General features: G+C 41.3%; 2 protein-coding genes across 5 annotated transcripts in view; both read right to left on the bottom strand.

Annotated features, from left to right (window-relative positions):
• DPY19L3 (dpy-19 like C-mannosyltransferase 3) overlaps nucleotides 1-6,416 on the bottom strand; it is a 69,869-nt gene extending 63,453 nt beyond the window's left edge. The window contains exons 1-3 of one of the 3 annotated variants that reach the window (XM_019492936.2): nucleotides 6,181-6,416; nucleotides 4,278-4,420; nucleotides 1,203-1,327 (exon numbers count right to left, since the gene is read on the bottom strand). In XM_019492936.2, the coding sequence (XP_019348481.1) occupies nucleotides 1,203-1,327; nucleotides 4,278-4,398 (246 nt within the window). In that variant the 5' untranslated portion in view covers nucleotides 4,399-4,420; nucleotides 6,181-6,416. The other 2 variants (XM_059713840.1, XM_006263264.4) reach the window with 2 other exon arrangements.
• Nucleotides 6,417-17,266: 10,850 nt separating this feature from the next.
• ZNF507 (zinc finger protein 507) overlaps nucleotides 17,267-22,507 on the bottom strand; it is a 33,564-nt gene continuing 28,323 nt past the window's right edge. For both annotated transcript variants that reach the window (XM_006263265.4, XM_019492946.2), the window contains exons 6-7: nucleotides 21,628-21,762; nucleotides 17,267-21,497 (exon numbers count right to left, since the gene is read on the bottom strand). In XM_006263265.4, the coding sequence (XP_006263327.2) occupies nucleotides 21,131-21,497; nucleotides 21,628-21,762 (502 nt within the window). In that variant the 3' untranslated portion in view covers nucleotides 17,267-21,130. The remainder of the gene's footprint in view (nucleotides 21,498-21,627; nucleotides 21,763-22,507) is intronic.

Here is a 22,507-nt window from a genome sequence, read left to right as displayed (position 1 = left end):
GGGAGTACCTGCATGTACAATTGTGGTACCTGAATAAACTGCAGAGCTCACTGCTCCAGAGTTAATTGCTCCCAGGCATGCCATTTGAATGTGTACTTGGGAGAAATTAACTCCGGAGCAGTAAGCTCTGCAGTTTATTTAGGTGCATGTAGAGCCTAGGTGGAGCAGCCCTGGCTGGCAGGGGGCTCCAGGAGTCAGCCTACCGGCCCAGGGCTGTTCTAACCAGGCTCAGTAGCAGTGGAGGGGCTGGGCAGTTATGAGGGTGCTTCAGTGTGGGGTTAGCTGGCAGGCAGCACCCTCGTGCCCCAACCAGCTAAGTCAGTGTCTACATGTACACTGTTGTGCACAAAAAAAAACTCAGCAGCAGGGTAGTACTTGTATTTACAAGTACTACCTTGCTGCAGAGTTTATTAGTTTCCTGTGCCCTAAATAGGGGCACATGTGTAGATGCAGAGACGTTTACTGCAGTCAGGTCTGCAGTAAATGTCCCATGTAGACACGCTCTGAAATTTTCAAATAAAAGCAGCTATTACATGAATATAAATATATTTTTTCTGGAGAGTTCTGGGTTACCAAAGATTGTGCCCCTGTTGTATCAGAAGCAGTACTTTAATCTTAAAAATAAATTGTGTATGTATCTTAAAAATATAACGTTGTTAAATTGTTGCAGGACAAGACTTTGGGTAGGCCTTTTTCTTTAAAAAACTGGTGGGTGGGTGGGTGGGGGGGGTGTGTGTGTGTGTGTGTGTGTGTGTGTAATGGTTTTGAGAAATCAGCAGGGTTTTAGGTTGTTCGTTGACAGTAATGTGTACAGAAAGCTTGAATGCAGAGCAAGATACAATAGATCACTGAAACACTGTACTATGTGATGATAATTTGTAGGTAAGCAATCGAGCTACTATTTTTATAGCATGAAAATAATAGCATGGTTTACTATAGCCAAGTGCTTACAGCACAGTTAGGAACAGAGAAATGACTGAAAGGATATCAATTTGACTAAGTAGGGAAGAAAGTTAAAATAAGAAATTATGGGGGGGGTTGTTTTATATACATTCTGGATATGAGAAAGCTATTTACAATGGAACATTCTGTAGTTCATATATGAGTCATAAGAGAAATTAGAAACTTAAATAACTTTCTGCATGTATTTGTTACAATGTGCTAGGAAAGCAAAGATGAAATTATCAAAATAATTTCATTACCTTAATATTGGAAAACCAAAGATCATTCTCATGTAGTGTAGCAACATAAACAGAAGTAAGAAGCCCAAGGGAGACAGCAACTATTCCACCAACTATAAACGAAAATCTCTTCCATAGTTTTCCACCTGTGTAAAGTCAGACACACAATATTTGACTTAGGGACTGAGAAACACATAATTCTTCTTGTTTTACATAGATTTCTGAACCTCTTTTAAATGCTCACTTTTACAAAGCAATCTGGAGATAATTAAGAGATCTCTTTTCAGACCCCTGGACAGCAACTGTATTTGTGAATTTTCTGGTATAAGAAACTTGATGTTTTATTCACATGCAGAATGAGACGAGCTATGTTTCATGCTGGAAATGTAAAATTGTAGTTTATAAGACAACACTGTGATCTTATACAGATCTAGTTAAACACCATATCTGGATTATAAATATAAAATTACAAAAGCTCTGAAATGCCCCCCCCAGGCATCATTTTTAATTAATGATACAGAGGATGACTAGAAGTTCACAAAGCAAGGTATCAAACCTTGTTCTTTAAACTTCTGAATTTAGATGCTGTTTTTATGTTTTTAAAAAAATGGCATTTCAGGTTTAATAGTCCCACTAAGTTTCCACATTGAGGCTGCGCACTGATCAAAGTAGCTTCTGATAATGATGTCATGCTCTGAATTGCAATGAACACCTGCTGACATCAGAAAGACAAAATGATAGATGCAATGATGCAGTGAGAAGCCACATTTTTAAATGAAACCATTCAATCAGTTTATTGTTCATGTGTAACATTTTAAATGTTTTACATTTTGTTTTAAATTAGTGACTTTTTTCAAGTTGATTTAACACTCAATCCCACTCCATGATCTGGATACAAAAAAAGCAAGATTCAGATATTGTGCAAGGACATGTGATTTAATGGAACTGTCTACTTAGACCAGGGGTGGGCAGCTATTTGGACCACACCTCTCCCTCTCTCTATCCCTCCCTCCCAGGGCTGTAACCAGTGTAGAAGCCTGAACCCACTCACAGGTTCAGCATGCCCCACTGCATCCCCATGGCTGGAGTACACCCACCTGCAGCTTTAGCATGCCCCACTGCCCCTTAGCGTCTGGACCCCGCATCTTCTGGCCACCTCCACAGCTGCCCAAACACAGCTGTGGCCAGCAGCTTCCAGGCTGAGGCTCCAGGAGTGGTGGGGGAGGAGAGGGGCGTGTTACAGCTGTGGGCTGCGACCAGAGCAGAAGCTTGAACCCACCTGCAGCAGTAGCACACCCCGACCCTTGCACCTCGAAAATGGCAGTTGTGTTTGGGCAGCTGCCTGGTCTGGGCTTAGGGAAGGAGGAGGGAAGGTGCTACAGCTGCAGGTGGGTTCATGCTTCAGCGCCAGTGGCAGCCCCAGCTGAGACGGACAGAGAGAGAGTACGAGCACACCTGGCACACCAGAAGCAGCCCTGGCTGCCCAGTACCACACATCTGCCAGAGCTGGAGCTCCTACCCATTTACAGGCTGGATCCATTTACTTGACTTGCTGGATCTGGCCTGTGGATCATATTTTGCCCACCTCTGACTTAGACCATAGCATAAGTAGACAACATAAATTGGGTAAATGGCTTCCCATCTATCCAAAATACATACACAAGAGAAGAGAGAATTTTGCAAAGGCAGAGGTTGCAGACTAAGTTTTGGCCCTTAAAAATAAAAAAGCAATGAAATTGACTGTGTGAATTTTCAAAGTATTTTCATACAAGAACTTGAAATGTTGTCCTTCATTATCTTCAGAGGTCAACAAAGTAAAAAATGCTTTATAGGTAACACTGCAAGTCTACAAAAACCAAAAAGGTTGCAGCTAAAGCCCCCATTCCACATGTTACCCATGTGTGCTTTTATACTGCAAATCCAATTCCTTTCAGATGGGGCACTCAAATTCTTAAGTTTAAAAAAAAATAAATAAATAAAAATCACAGCTTATGTTATCTTAAGACCCTCTATCGCAGTGCTTCCCAAACTTTCCCTCAGCATAACCCCATTTATGATGCCATTTCTACAGCAGGGCCCCTCACTCCCAACCTGCAGCCCCCTGCCAGCAGGGGGGTCCAAGCTTCCAGGATTATGGGACCAGACCCAGGGCCCGTGGCCTGCAGGCCCCCCACAGCAGTGGGAGGTGGCAGCTGCTGCAGCTGGAACAGAGCATGGAGCCCGGCTCCTCCCTCTTCCCAGCACTTGTCCTCTCCCCCTGCAGACGGATGACACAGTTCGAGCAGAGCCCGTGGGGAAGGTGCAGGGTGAGGATTCGGGCTCAGGGCTCCCCGCCCTGCTGCCCTCCCCACAGGGCCTCTGCAGCTCAGAGAGCGGCACCTGGTGCTGCTGCTGGGAACTCCACACCATCCACACTGCCATGGTGAGGCTCCTCCTGCCTGCCCAGCAGCAGCTGCAGCATGGATTTGTGCCCCCGCTGCTGCTGGGTGGGCAGGGGGCACCTCACTGTAGCAGCACAGCCAGCATGTGGCTCCCAGCAGTAGCACTGAGCCTGTCCGCTCCGCTCTGCTCTGCTCTGGAAGTCTCAGGGGAGGGCAGCAGGGTAGAGCCCTGAACCTGCCTCAGGCATCACACATCTGGGGGGCATGTGCCCCCCATGTCTCTCTTCCCAAGCATGTGCGACCCCATTTTTTATTGTTGTGATCCCAAATGGGGTCATGACCCCAAGATTGGGAACTGCTGCTCTGTTTGTAGGATACATTTCCAATTTTAAACCGTGTTGTGTGGTTTTGGAGGTCTGTCATCTTGTCCTATGACATTCTAAGCCAAGCAATCAAACTATGCTAAACTGTATAGGTCAGGTACCACAACGTTAAAAATAATTTCACTGTAACTAGCATTTGAAAATAGACTAAAACCCCACATTGCCATAATCTATGGTGGCACTTTGTCCCGTTGATTATAGTTTTTATCCTAAATTCTGTCAATACTTAGAAAACTTTGATAGGATACCTAATTTTCATGTATGGAAGTGAAGGTACCAAAAATTTAGCATTAGTGAGAGTCCATAATGCCACATTCCTGTTAATTACCCACCAGATGGAACTCTCCCATCAGACTTCACATTTTTCTTCTGTGAAAGATGATCTTCTGCAACTTCTGTGACTTTTATTCCCTTTCTCTGTCTGATGGTTGTCATGATGTCAGAAACTTCCATACATTATTCTTCAGTCCGATTCCTAAAACACCAAAGAATAAATATTCAAATCCAAACACTTGTTTGTCATTTTATGACAAATACCACTAAGAAGTGTGTGACAGGCCATGAAAGCAAACAGAAGCATATTTTATTGTAAATAAAGGCCTAAAAAAGTTCTACTCATATAATTTATGCATTCGTTTTATTAAAAAGCAAGAATGACAGTCTCTGTAACTCAAACACATAAAAAATGAGTGAAAAAGAAACGTTAGTGCCAATGCTACAAAGGCTGATGCTCAAGGTTAACTTCATATACTGTTTCCAGGATTTGGAGACCCAGTGACTGTGGGTGTCCAGACTGTGGGAGACCCAGGTGACTGTGGGTGTCCAGAAATGCAGGATTTCCCTAATTTATGACTGTGGGTGTCCAACCTAAGACAGCTAAAACAAGGCCTAATTTTCAGGAAGCGCTGAGCCCTCAGAAAAATCAGTCCTTCGGTTTCAAGTCCTTGATCTTTGAGGGGGGTCACTGGATGCAACAGTGACTACGCCAAAGAAAACCTGAGAATGGATAACATTGTAAAACAGAATTAATTTAGCTGCACAAATCCCCACCTTTTGGTAATGTTTAGACTACTGTGTAGTTTAAAAAAAAACAAAAAAAAAAAATCACAAAAAATGAGAGAATAAGAAAAATACCTAAGGACCAACAGTCAGAGATCTCAAAAACAAAAAAAGCAAAAATGAGAGAATAAGAAAAATACGTAAGGACCAAGAGTCAGATCTCAAGTCAGCGCAAGGCCACCGGGGCGCACCTCGCTGCCGAGGGCGTCAACACCGAACCACGCAATTTTTGTCATTTTTGTGCCTGAATCCCAGCTCTGAAAGCAAAACACAAGAGGTCCCCACCCACCCCGCTCGCCGGCGGCGGTCGCCTCTTTTAACCCGTCTCTGGAAACAAACGCGACCGGCGAGACCCACCTCAGGTGCCCCGCACAGAAGTCGCAGGCTGACTCTGTGTCCGGCACCGGCGCAGGGGAGGAGGCCCGGCGGGCCGGAGGGGACGGGCAGGTGCCGAGGGAGGAGCCCGCGGGGGCACGAAGGGGCCGGGGCTGGGCTGAGGGAGCTGCAGCGGGGCCGGGGCCTCCCCCACGCACGGCGGTTCCCGCGCGGCCTGCACCGGCCTGGCCGCCCGCCTCCCCTCGCGCCGGGGCCGGGGCCGGGGCCGGGGCCGGGGCCGCTACCTGGCGACGCAACGGAGCCGAGGCCGGGTGGGCGGCGCAGGCGGAGCGGGGAGGCGGCTGCTCGCCCTGGCCCGGCGCTGCCTGCGCGGAGCCGCCTCGGCCCCCGGAGGCGCGAGACTGCGCGGGCGCCTATTGTCTCCCGGAGCCGGGACCCGGCACCGCCTGCCCGGGGGGGGCGGCTCGTCTCGCCTATCCTCGCCCGGCCCGGCCCGGCCCCTCTGCTGCTGCTGCTAATAATAATAATTGCAATAACAACAATAACATCATTATTAGTATCGTAAAGAACAATTGCTGCTAATAATACTAATTGCAATCACAAGTCACCGTTATTAGTATCGTAATATTAACAATAAGAACAATTGCTAATAATAATAGTTGCAATCACAATAAGTCATTAGTATCGTAATATTAACAATAAGAACAATTGCTGCTAATAATACTAATAATTGCAATAAAAACAAGAAGCCATCGTTATTACTATCATACTATGAAGAAGAAGAAGAGTGATTATTATTGTAACATTCATATTAATAATAACAATAATAGTTATTATTACCATCATCGCAAGATGATGATGATGATGGCCAGCCTGGTCATTATTATTGTAATAATAAGACAGACTAGCCTGTCATGGTATCTGCTAATAGGAGGAGGAGAATAGTATTGCACTCATTGCAAGCCGGGGTCCTGGTTTTGAGGCCTGCGTGGTGCCTCGTGCCTAAGCCCTGGGCAGGCCCAGGCCCTGGTTGCGCTGTGTGGTGGGGACGGCTGTGCAGGAGGAAGGAAGTGCCCGGAGGGGGAGCGGAGGAAGTGCGAAACGTGGGTTTGTTGGTGCAAGGCAGGAATCAGGCCCTCAGGGGACGTCTGTAGTGAAAGCGCGTGGAGGAGTGAGCCTTGCTGCTGTGAGAATGAAAACAAGCTTGATTTGCCTGCCTGGGGCATAGCATGTGGGATGTTTTTTCTGGAAGTCAGAGGGCATGGTTTTGATTATGCCGTGTTGTAGAGGATTTAAGAAACAAGATGTGGAGGGTTTAAGAACCCACACGGAGGGCTTGGACAAAACACGGAGCTTACATCTTGCTGACAAGTCAGCTTGTCGTCCTCAGAAGGAAATAAAAGTCCAGATACAAGCTATTCCTTTCTTAAATAGTAATGTGCTCACACTGCCAAGTGTGGAATCTCTCCAAGCATCCATCCTTGGGCTGTAAATGACTTTTTTATCTGTATTTTCTGTCATCTCTGTCTTTGCTAGTCACCTGAAATAAAATACTGGACAGACGTTCTTGTGTAGCCTCACTCCAGCAAAAGTACATGGAGACTTGCAGTACAGATTTTTTTTCTCCTTAAAGGGAAGAGCATATCAAAAGTTCCCTATCGTAATTTATTTCTAATGTTTGATACACTAAAAACAAACCGGTATGTAGGTGTAACTGAATGTTCAGACATACCCGAACTTATTAATGTAGCTAAACATACCATCGCTGTAAAATTCAGTCAGCCCCCTGGAGTCTGGCAACTGTGAATGTAGCAAATTTGAATTGGTACTCATTTAAAATTTTTTCAATATGGATGAAAGTAGATTAGTAAACTGTTGTTTTACTAATTGCTGTCTTACATTGTCTAATTGCTGTTTTCCTATCATGTTTACATTTTTGTATTTGCTGTGTATGTTTTTAAATATGTTTCAGGAAAATAAAGTGCATCATGTTTGCTTTGCAAAACGTGCCAACTCCAAAATCCATTTGTAGTGAAGTGGCATCCCTCTGACATCTACATCACTTAGAGAAGTGAGTTAGAAAAGTGGTGTAGTTTTAGCTGCCCTTCAATGCAAGTTAAGGTCTAGAAACAAAGAACCTCTGCCCCAGCTTCATTTCAGGTTTGTGTCTTACCCTATTCCACCTGCACTGGTCTCTAATCCATTTGGTCCAGCCAGTCTCTTCCCTGTCCCCCAGTTTTTCTTGGTGTCTTTCACTCTGCCATCTGGCTTCCAATCTGAGCCATTTCTGTCAGTCCCAGCTCTCTCTCTTCCCCATCTCCTGTGTCTTTGTCCATCCAGTCCTACTACTCTCCCCCTTCAGTCACAATCTAACCAGACCCCAAGTCCCAATCTACGCTGTCCCGATCTGGATTTTGTTTCTTTTGTGTTTAAATTTACTTTCTCTTGGGTGCCACTTTTTCCCTTCCCTGATCATTTCTACCAAATAAGCCAACCAAGGCCTAGGTCCATCTTTGCCCCTGTAGCCCAGTCCTTAAAAGAGTATCATGCCATGTCACTCTGAGAATGGAATGAGTACAGTCTGTTCACATACAGGAACATAGACTCTTTGGAGATTTTAGCTGATAAACTCTAAAATGCTGCCATTGCAATATTTCAAATCCTTACAACCTGGCTATCTTTGGGTGAGGTTTTCCAGGCCTGCAAAAGGCACATCCCTGAAAAAACAGGCACCAGTTCTGGTCAAATGTTAAGCCTCTGTTTAGGGTTGTTGTTTGTAGCTGTGTTGTTCTAAGCTCATAGACAAACAAGGTTCTCTGGGTAGATGCCATATCTTTTATTAGACCAACTAAATAGTTGGAAAAATGTTTTTTTGTAAACTTTTGAGCACAAATACTCTTCTTCAGGCATAGAGAGAGTCTGCTGGAGAATTGTATGCTCTCCCGGGTAGAATAGAACCAAAATGCAAAATGCAGGCCTGTGAAAATGCAAATGCATGATCTGTATACAGTGTATTTATTATTTATTATTATGGCAGTGAGGATCAGAGGGATAGGAGACAATAGACATTAGACAGTAAACTATTGTCTTCTATCCTCTGATCCTCACTGCCACACATTTCACCAGCAGACTCTCTGTGCCTGAAGACGGGTATTTGTACCCAAAAGCTTGCAAAGAACAATTTTTCCGACAATTGAGTTGATTTATTAAAATATATCACATCGACTGTACACAAAGAACCTTGTAAGCCTCTGTTTAGAAGCTTAGGGGCATTTTACCTATGCAAGGTAAATGTCATTAGAATTTTTTTTAAACCACTGACAAAATGTATATTTCCAAACTTTATTCTCAGAAACAGGCTGTTTTGGCTAAAATTAAAGAAAACAAAAACAAAGAATTTAATCTAGAGGCAGATCGTGTGCATAAGGGGACTCAAGTCAAATGATTAAGGATTGCCAAAGTTATAAGCAACTGAAAAAAGCTCTTGTTCATAATCAGTAGTGCTACCAACTTCACTGGTAATATATAGTAACAGGGGTAAAGGCAAATTCCATATGCCAAATAATATCTTAGCAAAAATTGAAATAGTTACTTAATCTTAAGACTTTGTCTACCAATTTAATTGGTAAATTGTGCCAATTCAATTAAAATGTACCAATTTAATTAAATCGATTTTAGAAATTTAATTAATTAAATTAGTGTAACCTGTTGTATAGATGCTAATTAAATTAGTAGAGTTTTCTTATGTCGACAATATCTTGGAGAATATCTTGATCTGCTCCTTTTGCTTTCCCTGTGCTTTGGAGAAATTTAAGGTGTAATCACAAAGGACTTGTGATCTTTCAAATTGAAATTAAGCCTAAATATCAGAGCTTGTCTAAAATGTCATCCAAACTTCGAGAACAAATAAGCACTCACGTTTAGATCTCATCCAGTCTGTAACAAGTATAAGCAATTCAGTGCCTCTGTTAATGCTAGGCAATGGTATAGATTCAACATGATTATGAGGTAAGAATCACTTTCTGAATTGTTATTACAGCCTCCTAAAGATTGTGGGTTTCTTTAGGAATTCTTCAACTTGAGTTTTGACCAGGCCCCATCTCAACTAATTTTATGTAGTGTGAAATGATCATACCCCAAGAGGTTACTTTGCTGATTCTCCAAAAAGCAATTAACCTGTGCAATACTAATAATCTTTCTTTGCCATCTTTTGGTCTTGCTGGATTGCAGGTAGTAGAATGTATGTTGGCGACTATCACTTGTATGCCAAAATGAAAAGAATGGAGTGGAGTTTAATATGAACTATATCTAAATCAATTCTGATGGTTGGTGGAAATGGTTTAGAAACTTTTACTGGTGGTTAGACAAGGTTGGTAATTGGCATTACTTCAGTAGTATGTAACAGGAATTACTGAATTTTTCAGCTTTTATATGGCAAAAGACTGAATATATCTTGATTCTTTTAAAAACTTCAAATTCTTTCACAAATAACATTCTTCACATAACGTAGTTGAAATACATCCATTTCATACACGGCTTCATAAAATTTTCAAATTAACTCTTGTCAAACCTATGAAATCTATAACTACAGCATATTACTTTAAGAATCACATTATAATTCAGAACTGGTCATGACAGGAGTACAATATAGTCTAATAATAGCCTGGAGATGCTAAAGAATAAACTATAACTGTCAGTGTTAAATTCCTAAATATAGTTTTCATTCAGTGATTAACCCATTGCTCAGTTTAAACAACTAATTTTATTCATTTATAAAGTGCATCCATTTTTACACATATTGGGTTCAGGCACAAAATTAAGACAAATCTGTGAGTGTGTGTACGTGCATGCTTACATGTACGTGCATATTTTATTTGTTCTCACAGAGTCTCAAAATAAAAGAAAGCCAATGCAGCTTTTCATTGCAAGCCAGTAGAAAATAATAGCATTTACCCTATGCCCTTTTTGAAGCAGTATAGCAGGTGGCATTCAAGTGGGGACTGAATTCCTTTGTTAATGACTGCAAAATATGGGAGCTGAGGAATTACGGACTTTGCAACGTGAGATGTTAGATTTACCTTTTTAGTACTAAATACCATGGGACATGTAGCACATAAGGGTCAGCTTTTAGTCAGTGTGACTTACTGTGCACAGATGAGTAATTTTATTCACACCAGTGTAATGAAAAATGAAAGACATATACAGAATATGGATAAATGGGGGTGAAAAGATTTGTTTTTGTTTGTTTATTTTTTTAATGGAAATGTAACTTCAGGAAACGTATGCTACCTGTAGGGCGGAAAATAATTAATCTATTTTTCCACTGCTTTCAGTTAGTTTAGATAAAGTGACATCAAGATGGAATAAGAAACTACAAAAACAGTTTTTAAAAAGTTATGCATTTAGAGTTTTAAGATGTGTAAATTTTGTGACTGAAATATTTAACTTCTGAAACTCAAACTAAGCAGTTATATCAGATTGCTAAACAAAGTGGTGTGAAGTTCCTAACACATGAATAAATGATTAAAGGCATCTGCATACGACTTCCATATGGAAAGAATATTGCATGAGCTCCAGCAACACAAATTCCCCTAACAATCCTGAACTACTAATGTAATCAGATATGCAAAATGCAGTGTTCACTTACTTTGAATAATTTGTATAATGGCAAAACCTGAGAAATTTGTATAAAATGCTCCTCGCCTCTAAGGGCAAGTGCTAAAGTCAGTTTCAAGTATTTTAGATTAATTAAAGCAATTAGCAATAGCCATCACTTTAGAATATTAGCACCTATCTTTACAGGCTTCTCAGAGCTGGTGGAGGACTTAACTGTCAAAGAAAAGGCATATACACAGATTTCTCTCAAATACTAGGACCATCAAGAGCAATTTATGTTTTACCCATGGAAAAGTCTCTGTTGCACCAAATGAGTGAGTGCAGCAGAGCTAGGGGGACTATCAGAGAGCTGGTGTTGGCAACAGTTCTCTGATGATCTGTCCCAGAACTGGTACAGGGTAGACCTGTGGGGGTGACAGTTATTTGGGCTGGAAGTCTGGTGAGCTGTTGAGGGCTGGGGGGAGGAGGGCAACTGATCCTATCCAGCCTGCTGGCCATGGCTGAGGAGGGTTGTGCCCCTCACCGCTCCTTTCTGCTGCAGCTGGGGCCAGGCCAGGCCATGCAGCATGCAGTCTCCTTCTCCCCCTGCTCCCTCCAGTTTTCTGTTGGCACTGCAGTCCTAGCGCCATGGCCACTGGCAGCTTGGTTTGCACAGGTTGGGGCATAATGCAGTGCACTGAGTACGTAGCTGTCCTGCCAGCTACTACCGGCTGCGATTAGCTGCTGCAAGGGGGCTACTACAGACTGAGCTCCCTGCCCCTGGGGCCGGCATGGACATTGGGTGCTGCAGCAGCAGCAGTTCGTTGTGGCGGGTGAGCAGGCAGGAAGTCTACTTGGCATGCTGCATCATGCCCTGTCCTGTGCAGGCCTGGCTGCCGGTGGCTGCAGTGCCCGGGCTGCGGAGCAATAACAGGAAGCTGGACGGTGGTGGGGGAATGGATGTGAGTGGGGGAGGGGACAGAGGCAGCCCTGGCTGTGGCAGAGTGGAGTAGTGTGAGACTCAGCCCTGCCAGAAGCAGCCGGCGGGCCAGATAGGATCAATTGATGGGACAAATACAGCTGCATTCCAGGGGTGGGCTGTATTTTGCCCACCCCTGGAATAGAGCAACCAGGTGGTGCTCTTTCTTGAGCCAAGTGTCTATAGTCTCTAACGACCACAAACAAGCAGTACGCTATAGTCACTCTTCTGTATTGTACATCATTGTCAGGGACTGCAGGAAACACAACCTGATATGTTGGCTGAAAGCCCATTGGGTAATTATACCTGAGATGATGATTTGGATTAAAAAAATAAGATCTTAGCCAAATATCAAAGGAGCAAGCAAACACAAGACGTTTCTGAAACAGGGCAAATGCTCACCTTTACCTGATTCTTTATATTGCTTAGAAGTAATGTGTAAACAAATTGCCTGTCTGATCTCTTAGCTTTACCTATTTAATCAACAGGTCTGTACAAACGACTGATTTAAACTGAAATTACCTGCAAATCTGCATGCCCCAAAACTAGCTTTATGTTCACATACCCTTCATTATAAAAGGATGCGTTTGCCTATATTTTAAGGATCAAGTGTGCTTTAGCTAATTCTATTCCAGTTGTGTCATCCTAGAGCAGCCTCATTATTAGTGATGACACCGTTTGATTAGTTTCCTTTCATCCCAATATATAGACTTCATAGACTCATAGAAAATGAGGGTTGGAAGGGACCTCAGGAGGACATCTAGTCAAACTCCCTGCTCAAAGCAGGACCATCCCCAACTATGTCATCCCAGCCAAGCCTTTGTCTTGTTGGGTCTTAGAAACCTCCAAGGATACAGATTCCACACCTTTCTGGGCAACTTATTCCAGTGCTTTACTACTCTCCTAGTGAGAAAGTTTTTCCTAATATCTAACCTAAACCTCCCTTGCTGCAACTTGAAACTATTGCTCCTTATTCTGCCATCTGCCACCACTGAGAAGAGTCTAGTTCCATCCTCTTTGGAACTACCCTTCAGGTAGTTGAAGGCTACTACTAAATCCCCAGTCTTCTCTTCTCCAAACTAAATAAGCCCAGTTCCCTCAGCCTCTCTTCATAAGTCATGTCCCCAGCCCCTGACCATTTTCATTGCCCTTCGCTGGACTCCCATCAACTTGTCCACATTGTTTCTGTAGTGGGGGGCCGAACATTGGACACAGTGCTCCAGATGTGGCCTCACCAGTGAAGAATAGAGGAGAAGAATTGCTTCCCATGATCCGCTGGCAATGCTCCTTCTAGTGTAGCTCAGTATGCTGTTAGCCCTCTTTGCAACAAGAGCACATTCTTGGCTCATATTTAGTTTGTTGCTCACTGCAACCCCTGATCCATTTCTGCAGAGCTGCTGCTTAGCTAGTCACTCTCCAGCCTGTACTGGCTGTGCGTGGGACTGTTCCGTCCTAAGGGCAGGACTTTGCACTTCTCCTTATTGAACATCATGAGATTTTGTTTGGTCCAATCCTCCAATTTGTCTAGGTGTCTCTGAATCCTAGCCCTACACCCCAGCATCCCAGCATATCTATTACTCCCCCCAGCTTGGTGCCATCTGAAAATTTGCTGAGGGTGCACTCAGTCTCATCTTCCAGCTCACTGATGAAGACACTGAACAAAACTGGCCCCAGGACTGACCCCTGGGACACTCCACTTCATACCAACTGTCAACTAGACATACAGCCATTGATTACTACCCTGTAGGCCTGATGATCCAGTCAGTTTTCTATCCACCTTACAGTCCATTCATCCAACCTGTACTTCCTTAGCAGACCTAGGTCTGCCTTGTTATATGAAGGCACTGTGTACACAAAATAGGCCGTGTTAAACTTCAAGTTATATATTTTTTCTACAACATTTGATGTTTTTTCTGGATTTTGAAATCCAGTCAATGGACCCACTAACTTATGTTCCCAAGTGCAAAATTGTGATCCTTCAAACATCTGTTCAACTTCCACCTGATGCTGTGGGTGCTTGTAATGTGTTCAGCATTCAAGTTTGTCAGGTGCTGAAAGTTGTTTCTGGGCAGAAGCATCTTAGCCTTGACAGCATTGAGCAGTTTGATACCTATTTCATTCTTGAACGTGTCCATCCATAACCTAGTATTTCTTTGCATAATGGACTTAGTATTCTGAATATGCCTACCAGCTCAGACTCTGTATGGAACACAGGGTTGGAGATAGATTTTAATGTTCTCGCTCAGAATGTGAGAGACGTGGTTTCAATTTTTTCATCTCCCTAAAAGGTTCCCTAAACCCGTATCTCCCACCTTCCATGAGAGTGTACTGCTTACTATAAGTAATACAGTATGGGCAGGTGGGGGCACTCAGTCTGTGCTATTGATACTGTTCCACTCTATAAGGAATCTCTACAGTCATTAGGGGTGGGCACAAGAAAAAGCACAAATAGGACTATCTAAATTTAGTGGTTTGAGTACCTCCCTGGGAGAGGCAAATACCATGTCCAGTCCCTGTTCAAACAAAAACAGTAATTGGATAAAATATTTAGCTATTTACTTGAGTAGGTACTGGAACCCTGGTCTCCTTTTGGAAGAGTGTCCTAACTACAAGTCTAAATAAAATAATCATACTAACTTTTTCTGACCCAGTGGCTGTTTATGGAAAATGAAATTGCATCAGTGAGGGACCACCTATAGTGCTGGTGGTCCTGGCATTCTCCTAGGAGGTCAGTGATATGAATTTGAGTCCCCTTAGCCAGAGGGAAAATTTAACCTGGGTCTTTGTGACAGGCTCCTGCCTGGTGCTACTGCCGCAGCATCATGGGCATGTCCTGCGGCTAGCTACATCACACCTCACCCACTCAGCTGTCACAACTGGACATTCAGATGATGATGCTGTACTCACCTGGAGATGCTCCAGTATTTTCTTGTGGGATGGATGTGACTGCAATATCATGTCTTTTGGGGGGCTCCTCCTCCTCTACACCCTACCCCTTTCCACTAAGGTGATATTTGCTGTTGTTGGGACGTCAGAGGTGGTCACATGACACATCCCACAGTGTTAGGCTGAGGCTGCTGTCCTTTAGGGGTCCTCTTCCCTTGCTTGTGCTAATGTAGGGCTCAGAAATAATGTTAACTGAACTGACCAGACAAACTCAAAATGGCTTGGCCTGGAAAAACAGGCAGTGCGCTGGAGCCTCACTGTCCCTAGCCTCTTCCTCTTCCTTGAGGTTGCAAGCTACTTTGGACCCTATGTCCCCTCACTCCTCTCATCAGGCCTCTTTGGCTTCCAGGAAGGTGCCCTCTCTAGGTGGACCTTCCTAGTGTGGGCACCGAGCCAGGTATGACTTCGCCTCAGGATGGCTGTCTTCATGCCCCCACGAGGCCTGTGCTCCCTCCTAGCTGCCTGCAGGCAAACACCTCATCTGCATGTTTATCTGGTGGACCCATGTGGTGTGGGCATGGCTTTGGGAAGCCTTTCCCTGGTTACCCTCTGTGGGTGGTCCCCAGGAACCTGTAGCCAGAATGGCTGAGCTAAGGTCCTCATGTGGGTGTTCTCAGATGAGGGTTCAGTCCTTGCTGTGCTGCCACTTGGATCTGGCTCAGTGGTTCCTGCTGCAGGGTTTGCCTATGGCATCTCCCCATCACATGTGGTGGGCACTGGGATCCCAGCTTCCCTTCTTGCCTGCCCTGGGCAGATGCAGCTGGCTCCTTAACTGCCGCTTGGGGTGCAGCCAGCTAGCTATCCCCTGTAGGACACCTGGTCTGCACCTCCTCTGGGCTTCTCTGGGGGTGAGAACAGCTGGGGCTGTCTCTAGTCCCTCTGCTGCTGTTCCCCTGCCCCCATCTGCTGTGCACCTTTGTCTCATTGCTTAGGGACTCCAGGCCAATCAGAAGTGCACTTCCAGCCGATGCAGTGCTGCCATGGGCACATGGGCTCCATGCATCTGTGCTGCGGGCAGGTAAGATGGGTGGGGAGCTGTTACAGTCTCCCAGATCCAGGGTAAGTACCTTAACTACTATGGCACCACCCCTTTTTTATTTTCTTTTGCCATTTCTTAAAAGAATGGAGTTGACCTTCTCATGGAGTCTTGCAGAGGGGTGGGTAGGATTTAAGATAAACCTCAGACCTCACAGTCCCTTTTAGTTGAGGTGGCTATCTGCTTAGCATGCAGGCTGTTTTATATCCCATTCTGAGACACCTAATTCTTCCCCTAGAGAACTAAGGTGTTTAATGCAAGGCTGTGGATATCACCATGGCCTCATCTCCACATTACACTTAAGGCATGATTAACCAGTTAATCATGCCTTAAATTGTGAGCCAGCTACACATTCAATCAATTAACGGCATCATAAAACAAGGAAGGAAGAAGCCACAAAGCTATTCCACAAAAAATATGTATTAACTTTGTGGCTTGTTTTTATCCTGCCATTAATTGAACATGTGGCCAGGTGCTCCCCTGTGGCTGGAAGACCCATCAGCTGACAGGGCTCCCAGCCACCGGGGTGCACAACTTGCTGCAAGCCCCACAGTTGACAAGGCTTGCAGTGGGGTCAGTCTTTCATGTGCTGCCCTGGCTGTGAACCCCATCAGCTCACAAGGCTCACAGTGGATCCCACAATCATGACTCCTGTTATGCACATGTGGCATGGCAGGAGGTGTGACTGCGCAGATTCTGCATCAGATCTTACCACATCTTTACCTGAACATCTAGAGGGGCCCTATAGGAACAGGCACTTAGAATAGGTGTTGCAATCCTTAGCCGTTCAGCATGTAAAACCACTTGTGAATCTAGTCCTTTGGCTTCAGTGTGTTAATAAATTATGGCCCTTGTATGAAAGAGGCATTGTGCTTACACAAAGCACAATGACCCTAGTCCATCCTAGGGACATACCTAATGGTACTTGCTGCATCTTTCAAAAGGGGCCTTTCTACTACATTTCCCAAACACTACTGGTATTATCCATTCTGCTTGACTCAGGATCAGACTCAACACAGACCTCCTGGCTTTATCAGTACTAGCAGTCCCTCATGCAGCTAAAATTTTTTGCTGCTTTCTGGGGCAGAAAGGAAAAATGCATCTATACTGCATTTTCAGAAGTATAATTAGCTTGCAAGAGATGTGTTAGAGTAGTGTACTAGTTTGTATTAATATTATTTTAGCAATATTCTTGAAATTCTTTGAAATAGGTGTGAAACAGTAGAAAAAAATTTCTGAACAACATTTTAGTAATTTGAATTTTGATTTAAGCATCTATTTTTTTGCATCATATCTACTGGCTACAAATTTACTTCCCCTTCATAACATTCCTAAGTTTAATTCTGCATAAATAAAGCAGAAAAGTAAAGTGTTTAACAAAAAAAGTTTATTACCAAAATACAATATTAAAGTCAATACATGACAAACTCCTGTAAAGCAAAATAAATTATTCTAACATTGTACAGTATTTCAGAAGGTAGTTAAAGTAGTACTACAGACTTTGCTTCATAGTTCCAAACAGATAATCTGTTCTATCAGGAACACAATCCTAGAGAGCTTAAGGCATGCAGCTTAATGTGCTGGATAATTTTATAAAATGCAAGTCTTCCTATTTTAATAAGATACAGTGTCAGAATTAACTGCAGTTTTTACATGTCAGTTTTCTAAAAGTTTTTATACTTTGGCTATAAAAGCAGTGCCATAGTGTTATAATACCTTTTCTTAAAAAAATACATGTACCCCATCCATGAATAACACAAATGTAAATTTCTATTAAATATATCTTATTCAATATTACTTTGAGCACCCACTGTATAATTTATTTTAATGATTAAATAAGTGCTTCTGAAAAAGGAGAATACAATAACTCCATCTGAATTCCACTCTTCTTCTGAGCCAGGTTAAAGCGGAAACATTATATATCCCCAGCTATTTCACCATTACTGACATATATGAAGAAAAGTTTTCTTTCTAGTAGAATTGTAGGCATCTAGAACCATAGCTGAAAGTTATAGTCCATATCATTGAATAAAACCTGCTTAGAGCAGAGTTGAATGAAAATCAAGCATGTAGCACTGCAGATTTGAATGTCTGCTGGAGTCTTGTGACAGCAGATCCTAAAATATTTTTAAATCCTAAAAGAATGGGGAGACTGAAATGCCATAACCATAAAAAGTGCTTTAACTTTTCCCCCTTCCCTGACAAACTATAAAACATGCAACCAAACAAACCACACAATTCCCAAAGAAGATATCTTGATTAAAAAGGTGGCTTTCAGGAACTGATCCTAAAATCACTTCACATACAGAACTTCCATTAAAGTCAATGGGAATTTTGAATGCGACTTGACAGCAGCATAGGGCAATGAATAAGAAATTTCTCCCTATGAAGATTGTTTATTTTCTGTAGACTAGAAATAATTATTTCTTGGCATCTGTAGTATTTCCCTTTGTCAGTTTTTAGGTGGCTCCACATTATCTATATACTGCTATAGAACATAAGGTTAACTAAAGGTACTGATAACAAAATGGTGAAGAACATGCTGAAAATAGATGTACCATGGGCAGTAATCCTGTTAACAATGATGGGTTTGATGCATTGTATTTTAACATGGTGTGCACACACATACACAGAAAATACTAATTTAGATTAAAAAAAAGTTTACTGGCTTTGTTATTCTGGGCTCACTGCCATCTTTCAGTTGATGTCTCAAAAGTTCTTCACTTATTTCCATTACTGTAACAACTTAAAATACATGATCCCTTACAGAAAAATTAATTTGACTGTAGCTTCCATGAGTCTAAAATGGTAATTTAAAATTCGTATTACTATGGATTCTTTGGTAGTTTTAAATTTACCAGCTTTTCAAATGACTAATAAACTGGATCCCTAAAAGGAGCTTAGATGATGAACACACAAAACCAGAAATTACGAGGCTTAAGTATACTCAAATACTGCACAACCCTAGTGGCTTAGGGTAATGCCAGTACCCAAATTGAATGTTTTCTACCTTGGATTGAAATTGTTCATTATAATAATAAATCACGCCTTTAAAATGTCAAAATTAGACTTGTATGAATTTCAACATATCCTTTTGATTGAAAAATGTAAAGAATATAAATTGTTTTACATTTTTATTTTAAAAGATACAAATATATTGTGTTTAGTCGTTGGATAGATCAAACCTACAATGTAATGGGCTTTATGACATTACAACTTTACCAGTTTTTAAAGAAACTTTTGTTCTTTTGTAACCTAATGTATAAGCAAATTCTAGGGATATTTAAAAAAGACAGACAAAGTTCAAGAAACTTAAACCCATTTTTAAAGATCACCAGTATACTTGAAACCTTATTTTTGAAGTATTATTTTATCCTGCCTTTTCACCAAGGCTGCTCCTTTAAGTATTAAGAAAATATTAAAAAACCCTACTAATATTTTTGTTTGACCAACTTCACAGTCCATAATGGAAGTTAGAAAAATAGCACCACAAAGGCTATATACTGCATGTGCAACACTTTTTTTCAGAAATGATGTAGAAATAGGTAATAAATATAAAAAGAAACTATTTTCTGATTAACTTTTTAAAAAATAATGTATAAACCTTTTTTAAACAATGAGCAATTAAAACATGGGTAACTGCATTCACATTGAAGAAATGGGATGTGCTTCAATGCAAATGCTTTTTTGAAGCTACCCTTAAAATGAGAATGCAGTGTTCCAAACCAAACTATTTCAAGAGCTTGCTAAAAGGTTTTTTAAGAATACGTTGCAATTCCTTTTGGTAATAGATCTATATTTAAAACCATTTTAGTGGCCAGCTTCATAAATAATCTTGACGGAGCTGCCAAGCAATTTTCCTACATCCTGTAGCTCCAAATTGAAAGACAAACTGATGCAGGTTACTGACACTACATGAAAAGGTGACAATTATAATTTTAGAAGTAAAAGGGTTTTTAAAAAGAGAGGGATTTCTAAGGATTTAAAAAAATATAGTAAACAGCTTCCCTTTGTAAATCCATATCACGTGCATCAGTAAAATTTAAGAACCACCATATTTTTATTTTAGTATAGTGGGAGAAGCAATTTCCCCAAATTAGATCAATTCTATTTAAAGATATTTTCCATATAATTTTTGTATTTAATACATTTTGAAAAGATTACCTCAACTCTGAGTGAATTATTTCTACAAGCAAAATCATAAGGCCAGATTTTTACTGTTACGTAAGGACCTAAAGATAGCTACCTATTGGTATTTTCAAAAGCATGTAGGCACTTTGGACAGTCCTACTATGTGCTCGCACACATCTTTAGGTATCTATACAACTTAAAAAATGTGGCTTTTATCAGTTCCATTTTCACTGATTACCTGTTCCCATCCAAAGAAGGTGGTTGTGCTCATTACAGGCTGAAAACGAACTACTAGTTAAGCAGCAACTTACATATCATGATCTACTTACTTTTAGAAGTCTTACTGAATATTTAAAGAAAGCTATTAAAGAACAATGGATCATGTTTAGATATTATCTCAATGCATCTAACAAGAGACATTAGATACTGTATTATGAACTGGACCATCAAATAAGTAGCAAAGATGCCTACTGCTTTCAGTCTGCTCAGTTTCTGCTACTTTGAATCAGCACCTTTATTAGTCACAGAGAGTGAAATAAACATCCAGCAGTGTTTATTAAAAAAAAAGAGAGTTGAGTTGGGGAGAGTAGTCGTAAAAAACTGATCAAGAGAAACTTCCCCTATACACTTATTTACCTGTCAGAGTTGAGCAAGAAACTTCAGGAGAACACTACTATATAAAACTGTATCTGGCCTACTGTCAACTGCAGGAAAGAAAAAAAAACTCTGCCTGAAAGAAGTTTGACACCTTGTTAATGCTTGCAGAGCAAAAAAGCCTTCTGAATTGAGCCAATACCTTGTTTAGCTCCTAGTATGATGCACAATGGACTAGCACCAGGCATTGAGAAATCCACACTCTTGGCACCACAGGGAAGATGTGATTAAGTGGATCATTTCCATGGTTTCCTTAAAATAGGGTATTTAATCTTTTTAGTTAATTCATGAGTTCCCAGATAAACTATGTTCTCTTACTGTATCAACCATTCAACTTGAGAAATCAGTAAATTTTACTTCTCTTTAGCAATTATCGCAGGCAATGTTAACAAAGATAGGGCAAAAAAACACTTTAGAAAGTCCATTTCTTTTCTAGGTGAGAGCTTCATCTAGTTTGTGATCCGAGTTGTGTTGTGGTCTTTATTTAAAATGATGTTTATTATTTCACCTTCATGTTCTTTCATATGATCCAACAGATTTTCTTTGTTGGTAGATTCAAACCCACAAATACAACAGCAGAAGAGTAGAACACAGTATTCTGTACCAAGATGGGACACACTGGAGTTCTTTTCTAAGTTGCATGAGGTATTCATTGTTGGGTTGGGTTTTTGATTTTCATCAGAACCTGCAATTTCATTAGTAGTCTGGTGAATGGTCTCTGAAAATGCCATCAGGTTGTCTGAACTCCCCAGAATAGGTACTGCATTTTCCTCAGTGCCTTCCAATAAAGGTTTTCCTGATAGTTGCCCTTGAAACCTAAAACAAGAAAAACACAACAATTAAATATTTTTCCTTTTAGTTTCCAGACTGGAATTTATTTGGGGTCAATGATGGAAGCTACGAACATTCTAGATTGAATACTGTAGTTTGTATGGAGCTATATTACCTGCCACTTTGTGAAATGGCATCATTAATAGCTTTGTTCACTTGTTCATAATTGTAATTTTGGTCACTCGCATGTTTCCACATATGGGACTTCAGGGAAGGAGGATGACTACACACATATCCACAAAGAGAACACCTGAAAAAAATAAGGTAAAAAAAGAAGGCATTTAGAAGTGAAATCCAACAATTTTAATATTTTATGTGAATATCTAAGATAATCCAAAACAAAATAATGCATCTGTGCAATAATTCCTTTGCTCCCTCAAAACTGATATCAGAAAAATTCCTTTCTGTTTCATTTGGGGGAAAATAACAACACAATAATTTCAGGCCATTATAATGCACAATAATTTGCATTTTTATAACTTGGCCATATAATGTTGCTGAAGAATGAAACTGTGCATGGAACATCATCGCCTCTGAGGAACTTTTAAACAAAACTACATTAATAACAGCTAAAAAAAAAAAGCCCATAATCAGTTTGGCTACTTTGAAAAAGTTATTTAAAGACATAAAATGCATTCTCAGATCACTGTAGGAACATACTTCTCCTTCAGTATGTAGGAACATACTGTTCAACTTCTATTTTATATGCAAAATACACTGCAAGACGTGTTATGAAATACTTGTTCACCAGTTCTGGGATATTTTTAGGAAAACACAAAACAAACAGTTTGAAAGAACAAGTTTTGCAAGTTTGCTACTTTGCATGTACAATAATTTATTTCCCTGTTAAGTTTAATTTGTGTTCCTAATAGTTAACTGATTACAGACCATACTATATGCATCCATAGTTACATCTTACAAGAACAAGAAAGTGAAGTAAAAGAAAAATGTTGGCAAGTTAAGGAAGAACAGAATTTGTAAGAAAAGGCAACTTG

The sequence above is a fragment of the Alligator mississippiensis genome, chromosome 10 (assembly GCF_030867095.1).
Source record: "Alligator mississippiensis isolate rAllMis1 chromosome 10, rAllMis1, whole genome shotgun sequence".
Taxonomy (NCBI): Eukaryota; Metazoa; Chordata; order Crocodylia; family Alligatoridae; genus Alligator; species Alligator mississippiensis.
The sequence above is the reverse complement of the archived record's forward strand: the minus strand, read 5'-3'. Positions and strand labels throughout refer to the sequence as shown.